The sequence below is a fragment of the Condylura cristata genome, unplaced genomic scaffold (assembly GCF_000260355.1).
Source record: "Condylura cristata isolate star-nosed mole 26May11 unplaced genomic scaffold, ConCri1.0 scaffold00009, whole genome shotgun sequence".
In the NCBI taxonomy this organism is placed as follows: Eukaryota; Metazoa; Chordata; class Mammalia; order Eulipotyphla; family Talpidae; genus Condylura; species Condylura cristata.
The window spans coordinates 2,812,994-2,821,836 of NW_004567110.1; the positions used below are offsets into that span (position 1 = coordinate 2,812,994).

Here is an 8,843-nt window from a genome sequence, read left to right on the forward strand (position 1 = left end):
GGGGCCTCCAGAGCAGGCACAGCCCTTCGGACATCCCTCCGCTCATCCTGGAGTCTCAGCGCGAGGCCTCCCCTGCGCCTCTATCACTCTGAGCTGCTGGGGAAGAGGGGGCGGGAACAGGCAGCATGGGCCCTCTAAGAGCAGACTGGAGCCAGGGCTGGGACCCCTGGAATCAGCGGGAAGCACAGCTGCATCCCCGCCCCTGTCCGCACAGGACCAGAAGGCGGTGCCCGTCACCAGCGCCGAAGCCGGTTAGACCGAGGACCGCTCCTGGAGGCGCTGGCCACGCCCGCCGGGCCCCCAGCCCAGAGCCAGCACCCTGCGCGGTGTGCGTGCGCCCAGGCCGGGCAGCCACTGGCACAGTGGCGGTGGCCTCGCGGGGAGCCCAGGGACTGTGGGACCAGGGCATCGGCGAAGGCAGGGAGAAGCTCTCGCAGGTGTCTGCGGGGCCGGTACCGGCCCCGCTCTGAGAATGCAGGGCCCCGTCACGCGGGGCTGGGCCCGCCGACATGGGCCGCGGGCTCTGGGCACAGGGCGTCTGGATGGCCGCCGTGGCCATGCCTGCGCCCGGGCAGCCGGAAGGCGGGAGCCGGGCGCCCTCAACCCTCTCTCCTTTCTCAGGGCAGCGCGGGAGAGCCGGGTCTGCCGGGACCGGAGGGCGCGCCGGGGCCCCCGGTAAGTGCCCGTGGGTGGGGCCGTGGGGCGGTGCTACGGGCTCAGAAGCACCTTTTCAGGGCCTCCGTGCTTCTGCCACGACTACCCGCTCTTCCCCGGGGACGGTACCATGCCCCCCACCCCGGCACTGGTGCCCGCAGTCCCTCTGCTGTGTCCGGCTGAGTCCGCTTGTCATTTTAATGGGCTTGTCCTGACAACGGAACTTAGAACAGAGGAGTCTTCGTTGGGGATGGACACTTCCCATGGCCAGAGGGTTTTGTCCCCACTGGGGAATGTCGCCCAGGTTCCACGTCTGTGGGTGAGGGGCGATGCTGGTGCAGGGAACGACCCCCCAACCCTCCCCCCCCACCATGCTCCCGATTCTTTTCTTCCGCCTCTGCATGAGGCAACCTGAAGCGAAAATCTCCAGCTGCCCACGGCAGCATCCAGGGCATGTACAGATGTGCACTGGAGACCAGAAGGCAGCGGGGTGTGGGTGCTCACGGAGAAGAGGGAATGTCCACGTCCTGCCTGGCCCGTGGGGGCAGCTCAGCCCTGGTGACTTTGCCCGCGGTGATCTGCGAGGACTCAGCTTCAGGGCCCCAACCTCTGAGCCAGCTGGATTTGGGGGTCCTGCCCATGAGGAAGGTGCAGAACTCAGGTTGGAAGTTCGTGGTTGTAAGGAAGCACCTCTCCGGCCAGGCAGGGGGGTATGAGCTCGGCCGTGAGCTAAGGAAGGGGAGGACATGGGAGATCAGGGACTCTGGGCATCGGTGGCTGGGCCCTGCAGCCCTCAGTGCAGAAAGGGCAGGAGGGAGGATCTGGCCACCTCACCTGGCCCTGCAGACCTGGTAGAGAGGGCCTGGCGCTGCTCCTGGTGCTGGACAAGGGCCCTGGGAGCCGTAGGAGTGAGTTCGACCCTCACGCCAGCCTGCCCATCCTGCCGGCCGGCCTGCGCGCTGCTGGGGTGACGCTGTTCTCTCTCTCGTAGGGCTTCAAGGGACACACGGGGGACCCAGGAGCCCCTGGTCCCCGGGTAAGTAGCTGTCCCCTGGAGTAGCTGGCTGGCAGGGCTCTGTCACAGGGAAGCACCCCCACCCACCCTGGTCTAGGAGGAAACCAGCTTGACCAGGTCAGCTCCAACTCCGCCTAGTGGCCAGCAGCTGGCCGTCTGAGCCCTGTGGGGCACAAACTGCCCTTAGGGCTATTTTCCAGAGGCCCCAGAGCCACTGACCATGGTCTGTAGCCCTGAAGCTCCTGTGTGGAGGCTCTCTCCTGCTTTCTTGTCCTCTAGCTTCTCCCATTTCACTCAAACACCCCAAATGAAGGCACCCGGGGCTGGCTGGCGAGACCCCTGCCCTGCTCCATGGCTGAGCCCACATGGCCCAGTGGGGCCTCGCCTGCCCCTGCCACCACTGCAGCCTCTGCAGGCAGCCAGCCCTCCTCTGGACCCAGGACCCCCGCCCGCCCACTGGGCCACAGACAGCTCAGACCCGGGCATGGCGGCGCTCTGCAGGGAAACCCCCCCCCAGCAGAGGGCCGGTTCCGCAGCCTCCCGCGACGGCTGTGTCTGCTCCCTTGCAGGGAGAACCTGGTGCCACGGGGCCGCCCGGCCGGGAAGGATCTCCTGGGAAAGATGTGAGTGTGGGTGCCTGCGGGCCTTGGGCGGGGTGTGGCGGAAGTGGGAGGTGGCTGGGCCCCCGGTCCTCACTGGGAGCCTCAGAGGCTCCCGGCAGTGCCTGTGATAACAGCACCCCTCTTTCCAGGGCGACGCCGGACCTGCAGGCCCACAGGGCCCCCAAGGAGCCAGGGGTCCGCCGGTAAGTTCTGCGCAGAACTGTTTGCTCCGTGTTTCAACGGGGCTTGTTGCCAGCAGTGTTTGGGGGTCCCTTCTGGTGCAGTCCCATGTGTCATTACAACGTGGCCTGTGTCTCAGCAGCCGGTAAGTAGCTGTTGCTCTGAGTCCCCCTCGTAGCCTCCCAGCCCCCCGTTTCGGGCCATTCTCCTGCTCTCAGGACTGCACACACCGCTGGCGTGGGCCCTTCCCGCCCTGCTCCAGCCCCGAGCCCTGCTCTGTCCTGTCGTCTAGGCCACTATAGCCAAGTGGTTCCGGGAGTGGGTGAGAGCACGGAGACGCCCTGTGTCCACCTCAGCCTGCTTGGTGTCTTCTCACCGCTCTAAGCTACGGATGGGTGGGCGGCCAGGGGTGTGGGCCCCATGGCCAACGGGAGTCTGGCCCAGGCCCCTTACAGCCCTGCGGCTCCACCACAGGACGCCACAAGACAGGCAGAAAGTCCCTTGTTCACTGCGCACCCACATGCCCGAGGGAGCGCGAGGCAGGTTTTGCTCACCTGTGACACACGTTCTGCACCAGAGCCGGGGAGGAGCGCAGGCAGGCTCGGCTCGCACGCGGCTCGCTCGCTCACTTTGCACGGCCTACGTGTGCGTGCGTTCGCGTGTGCACGTGCACATGTGTGCCTGTGCGTGCATGAGAGTACATCTGTGCACATACATGCACAGATGTGTATGTACACGTATACACATGTGTGCGCGTGTGTGCATGTGCATGTGCGCGTGCCCATTTCCACTGAGCAATGGGGCCAACGGATGAGGAAGCACCGGATAGACCTGGGCTCGCCAGGTTCCCGAGCTCTTTGGGCTCTATCCTGGGGCCCGCGGATCCTCCATGTCCCGCTCCGCTGACCACGGCCTCGGCACGCGGTGGGCCTCCTGGTGCGGTGCCCCGCCTCCCACACCGCTCCGGGGGCCGAGGTTCACCCCAGCCTCCCTCCTCGGCCGCAGCCTGTGGGGTGCAGGGTGTCCAGATGTCCCCCCCACACCCAGGTTGCCGTGGCCTGAGGCGGGGCGTGGAGGGCAGGGCGGGAGCTCTCCCTGTGTGCTGCTGACACGGCTGTCACTGTCGGCTTAAACAGGTGCAGTTAGGAGAGCGATGTCGGCCTAGGCTGCCTGAGGGGGCGTGACGGTGAGGGGCTGAGCGGCGTCCCGGCCCAGGTGTGGCCGCTCCGCTTAGGCAGGGGCAGCGGGCAGGGCCCGGGCCTCCCGACAGGTGTGGAGAGCAGGTGCTCACGGGTGGGCGGGGCTGGCCCAAGGCCGGAGGCGCCCCCAGGCCCCCTCTCATTGGCCCCCACCAACTCGGGGCATCTGGAGCACGAGGACTGCAGCCCGTGGAAAGCTGAGGCTTCCCAATTGCTCCTCTTCGGGTCGTGCGCCGACTCCGGGCTGTTTCTCTCACAGCCCCACCTCGCTCCACGGAACCCACAGGCGTTCTGAGTGAGGGAGGCCCTGGCAGCCTCGGCGTTTGATACAGTCCCGGGCCAGACAAGTGCCTGGCAAGGCGGGTGCAGCTGGCACTCTGCGCCCATGTGGTGCACCCACGGGCAGGCGCTCTGGCCGTCAGTCAGCTCACCGGTGAGCTTGGTGCACAGAGAGGGTGAGTGCCCCACCTGAGGTCACACAGCAAGTTGTGGACACTCCGTCAGCTGGCGCTGGCCTGGGCGTCCTTCTCGGATGCCCTGGGAGGAGGGACGTGGAGCAGGAGCCCTAGAAGAGGGTGCTGTGGCCCCCTTTTCTCAGTGGCGTGGAGACAAGGGGCAGGGGCAGTGGCCCTGGGCCCTGGGGGAGCCGGCCTGAACCCCCGGTGCCCTCCAGCATCCCCGGTTGCCCTCCTCAGGGCACATTTCCGCCCTGGCACCTGTGCCAATGTGTCTCGAACCCACCTGGCCGCACAGGGAGAGGGCACCAGCGACGGGGTCCCTCGGCAGGGCGGCGATGGTGCGTTGGGCGAGAGCCGCCTACACCGCAGCAGCCCTGGGCACGTGCCAGCCCTTTCGGCAACCTGCGCCGCCCTCTGTGCCGAGAGGGCCTGGCAGAGCCGTCACCCCGTCTCTTCCTCCAGGGCAAGAGTGGATCTCCTGGCTCCCCCGGAGACGCTGGTTCTCCAGGAAGCCCGGTGAGTACCGTCCCGTGCCTGCTGTGGGTGGGCCGCCTCACAGGGGCCGGGGCTCCTTGCAGACGTGGGTTCCGGCCCTGCAGCCTTGGTGGGGTACGGTGGGGGTTGCGTGGCAGGACTGCGTGGAGGTGCAAGGAACCGGGAAGGCCCTTCCCAGAGCTGAAGGAGCTTGTAGCGGTGCTCGGGGCTCTGGCGTCTGCAGACGGGGCACCCAGTCGGGGCACCCAGATGGGCACCCAGACAGGCGTCCATACAGGCAGCGCAGTGCAACCACGAGGTTGTGGACGTGGTGGGCGGCTGTCTGATGCCAGGGGGTGAAGGACAGGGTCCAGCGCACCAGCCCTCCCATCTCAGGTGACAGAGACATGGGACACTCACACCTGGATGACGACAGCTCCCCGCTGGCCACGGTGTGGCAGTGGGGGGTTAATAGGGCCTGGGTGAGGAAGGGTGTCACACAGTAATCAGCAGTGTCCTGGTCATTGGACAGAGGCGTTGGGATTTGGGGTTCACATCTGGAGCAGGTGGTGGGAGTGACAGTTTGGATGAGGCCGGGTCTGGGGCCTCCACAGCCTCCCAGCCCCGCCTTCCCGCATGTTCATGCTGAACTTGGCGGCCCCGTTGAGAAGGGCCGGGGGTCAGGGCCAGCCTGACCAGCACTGCCGTCACTGTGAAAACGGGTGACCAGTGCACCCAGCTTCCCAGGAGCCAATGAGTTTAGCACAAAGTCCTGTACCCGAGGACCCCGCCCTAGCAGAGTCACCCCAAAGCAGAGCTGAATCAGGAGAGGCCCCGAAGCTGGCAGCTTCCCTGTTCCGAAGGCTCAAGCCGGGAGGTCCCAAAGTCTCTCCTCCAGAGTGGTCCCCCAAACCATGAGCCTCCCTGTCTTCTTGGCAGAAGGTACAAGCAAGTACTGGGGCCTCCCTGGAGGGCTGCCTGGAGGTGGAGGTGCCGCATGCACGCCAGGCCGCTTCCGTCCCACATCGGCCTGTTTGCCTCTGCTGCCCTGAACGGACACACTCCGCTTGTAGACAGTTCTCGCCTTGCTCCCCGGCCCTGAAAAGGCACCCACCACGCTCTCCCCATTCCCGGGTCTCCCCCAGACACTCCTCTCCGTGACAGGAGAGCCCCTCCCTCCCTGGGGCGCCTATCGCCCCGTCCAGGGCTCCCCAGGCTTCTGAGTCTGCTTGACCTTCTGAGTCTGGCATATGACCTTGAAGATTAATCCCGTTGTCCCTCTGCAGGGACAGAAGGGGAGCAAAGGAGAAAACGGCAGCCCGGGACTTCCTGGCTTCCTGGGCCCCCGCGGGCCCCCGGTAAGCACGGCACCCCTGGGGCGAGGCGCTGCCTTGGGGTGCGCTTCCCCAGGCCACTGCTGCCAGGGTGGGGTCCGGCTTGTGCCTTGATCTGAGCCACAAGCACATTGGCTGAAGCCTGAGCTGTGGCTCAGGCTGGGCGGGACTCAGCTTGCCGCCTGCCTCTGTCTGGAGGTTGGTGCCTCAGTTTCCCCACCCACTGCTCAGGCAGGGCTGAGCACAGCACCCCCTTTGGGGACTGGGAGAGGCCTTAGAGCCAGGGCTTGGTCCCTCCCCCAGCCAGGGCTGACGAGTAACTCGGATGCCGAGGGCGTGGTGGGCGGTGCCTGCCCAAGGCCCTGGCCTTGGGGTGAGCGTGGTGTAGCGGGCTAGGCCCGGGGCCCCGGGGGGGGGGGGGCGGCTTCTCCCTGCACAGCTGAGCTCTGCTGGCGTCCACACGGGGTGGGGCCCCCGCCTGCCCAGCCACCCCGGTGCCTCTGCTCTCTGAGTCACACCTTCAGCTGCTGACAGTGAGGGGCGAACATCACCGGGGGCGTGTGAAAGCACCCCTCTCCCGCAGCCCCCCAGCCCTCTTCTGGCCCTGTGGGCGTCCCCTGCCAGCCCAGCTGCCTGCCAGGGCCCCGTGGCTCTTTGGCCCCTGCAGCCCCAGCCCTGTGGGGTCTGCGTGCTGGCCTTGCCGTGCCCGGCGGCTGGGCCTGCCTGCCCTGGGCTCCGCTGGCCGCGGCCCTCTGTAACGGCCGGGGCTGCCAGGCCCTGCCCTCCCGTGAGCAGGACACAGCAGCTGTCCCCGCTGTCCAGGTGGAAAGCGGGGGCGGTCGGTTTCAGAAGGCACCTGGAGGTTTTCCCCGCCGCCACAGAGCCAGCGCGCGGGAGAGCCAGTCCCCGCAGGCTGACCCGGCGCCCCGGCCCACGGCCACCTCTCGCCAGCCTGCGTCGGGCCTGCCCAGCGCAGCCGGACAGGAGCCACGCCCCAGAGGCGCTTGGGTGGGGGACCCGGGACCAGCCGGCCATTCGGGCCCTCGCGTTTCCTGGGCACGAGCTAGGCCGGACCCGGGCAGCCGGACCCGGGCAGCCGGGCACGCCTGCCGGCAGAGCGGTGCCCACGAGTGCTGGCCCGCAGCGGCTCATCCGGTTCTGTTTCGCAGGGGCAGCCTGGAGAGACGGGAGGCCCCGGCAAGGAGGCAAGTGCCGCCCGCCCCCGCGCCCCTTGCGGTGGGCGGCGCGGGCTGGTTTCGTGGGTGGGTCCCGGGCTGGCTCTCCAGCCCCCCACGCGCGACTGGACAGAGGCGCTGTCACTGCCCGGGGCCCTTCCCGCGTTCTGAGCCGGGCGGTCCTTGCGCTTTGCCCATTGCTGGGTCCCGCAGCCGCCCTGGGGCGCCGCCTTCCGGGGCTCCTCACCCTGCCCCCTCCCCAGCCCCCACCCCGCCTGTCTTGTCTCTCCCCTGCTCAGCCCGGTGCTCCTGCTGCCGTGGGCCCAGCCTGGACGGCCTCCACGCGGCAGCAGCCAGCCCTTGTGCCCGCTAGGAGCAGGCGGGACTTGGGGTGGGAGCAGTGAAGCCCGGAGGTGCATGAGCTGCCCCTGCTCCTGTCCCGGGGAGGCGGGAAGCTCGCACCTGTCGGCTCACCTGGCGAGAAAGGGAGTTAGGTGTGCGGGGCGGGCTTGGCAGGGTCGGAGGCGAGAAGACTCGCGCCGGCCTGTCCTGGAGCTCCTGGCCCCACCGTGCCCGGTCCCTGTCCAGGCGGGCGTGTGGCATGGCCATCCGGTCCTGACGTCTGTCCCGTGTCGCTGCAGGGCGCCCCTGGGAAGCCCGGAGAGCCAGGACTCAGAGGCCAAAGGGTAAGTGCGGCCCTGCGACCGTGGCCCCAGGGGCGCGGGAGCCAGCGAGGGGCTTCTGCCCTCCGCCTGGACAGCCGGCGCCCCCAGGAGGCCCCGCAGCTGCAGCCGTTGCTGCCGTTTCTTTGGGGTGGCTGTTGGAAGCGCGAATTCACCACGAGTACAGGTGCAAAGCAAGAGGGCGGCAGATTGGGCAGCGCGCCCGCGGCCTCACGCGCCCGCGTCACTCTGCCGGGAGCCGGCTTTGCCGCTGGAGGAGACCGGAACAGTTTCCCACAATGAACGGTCTCGGCGCTGCACCAGAAAACCGTTAGCACATTTCATTTCTCCACAAAACAGTGGGCGGGCGCCATGGATGGTGTCTGCAGAAGTGGGGGGCATTCCGGTCCTGGTCCTCTCTGGGAGCAAGGCGGCTCTCGGACGCGGTCCCCTCGGGGTCCCTCTGACGCCCGGCACACCGCAGGGACGTGGGGCACCACCCCGCCCGCTGCTGCTTCGCCGAGGTCCTGCGGGACGTTTCTCTGAATGGACCTCAAGCAGGCTGGGCGAGCCTGGGCTCCTCCTGCAGGCTGGACGCGAAAGTGGCGCCGGGGGCGGGAGTCCTGCTCTGGCCGCTATCCTGCCCCCTCTGTGGGGTTCAGCTCCTCGTCCGGGGGCTGTGGCCCTTAAGGGTGGCACCGTGGGCGGGGGCGGGGGCTGGTCAGTGGCTGAAAGCCTTGAGACCCCCAGGTCATCCCCGGGGCCCATCAATCTGTCCTCTGGCTCATCCGCCAGTGGGGAGATGGCCTCTGGGTAAGTGGTGTCCGGGAACGCTGCCAGGTGGTGGGCGCCCCGTCCCTCCCGCTGCTGGGGCGTTGGAAGGATGGGCCGGTGCTCTCCGGGCAAAGCGATTCTGAGACGTTTCCTGCATGGGAAGCGGGGCGCTCCGGAAGCGAGTGCAGCCCACAGCGCCGAGGGCCGCGGGGCACCGGGGTCTACGCTGGCTCTGGGAGGGCGCTGCTGTTTCCAGGGCTGCTGCCAGCCGCTGCGGACGCTGCGCTCGTGCAGGTGCCAGAACGGCCCGCCCGCT

General features: G+C 68.1%; 1 protein-coding gene across 1 annotated transcript in view; it reads left to right on the forward strand.

The window, feature by feature from the left end:
- COL22A1 (collagen, type XXII, alpha 1) overlaps positions 1–8,843 on the forward strand; it is a 144,036-nt gene that overhangs the window by 127,817 nt on the left and 7,376 nt on the right. The window contains exons 49-56 of the mRNA XM_004679973.1: positions 622–675; positions 1,646–1,690; positions 2,239–2,292; positions 2,421–2,474; positions 4,571–4,624; positions 5,869–5,940; positions 7,086–7,121; positions 7,733–7,777. Coding sequence (XP_004680030.1) covers positions 622–675; positions 1,646–1,690; positions 2,239–2,292; positions 2,421–2,474; positions 4,571–4,624; positions 5,869–5,940; positions 7,086–7,121; positions 7,733–7,777 — 414 coding nt within the window. The remainder of the gene's footprint in view (positions 1–621; positions 676–1,645; positions 1,691–2,238; positions 2,293–2,420; positions 2,475–4,570; positions 4,625–5,868; positions 5,941–7,085; positions 7,122–7,732; positions 7,778–8,843) is intronic.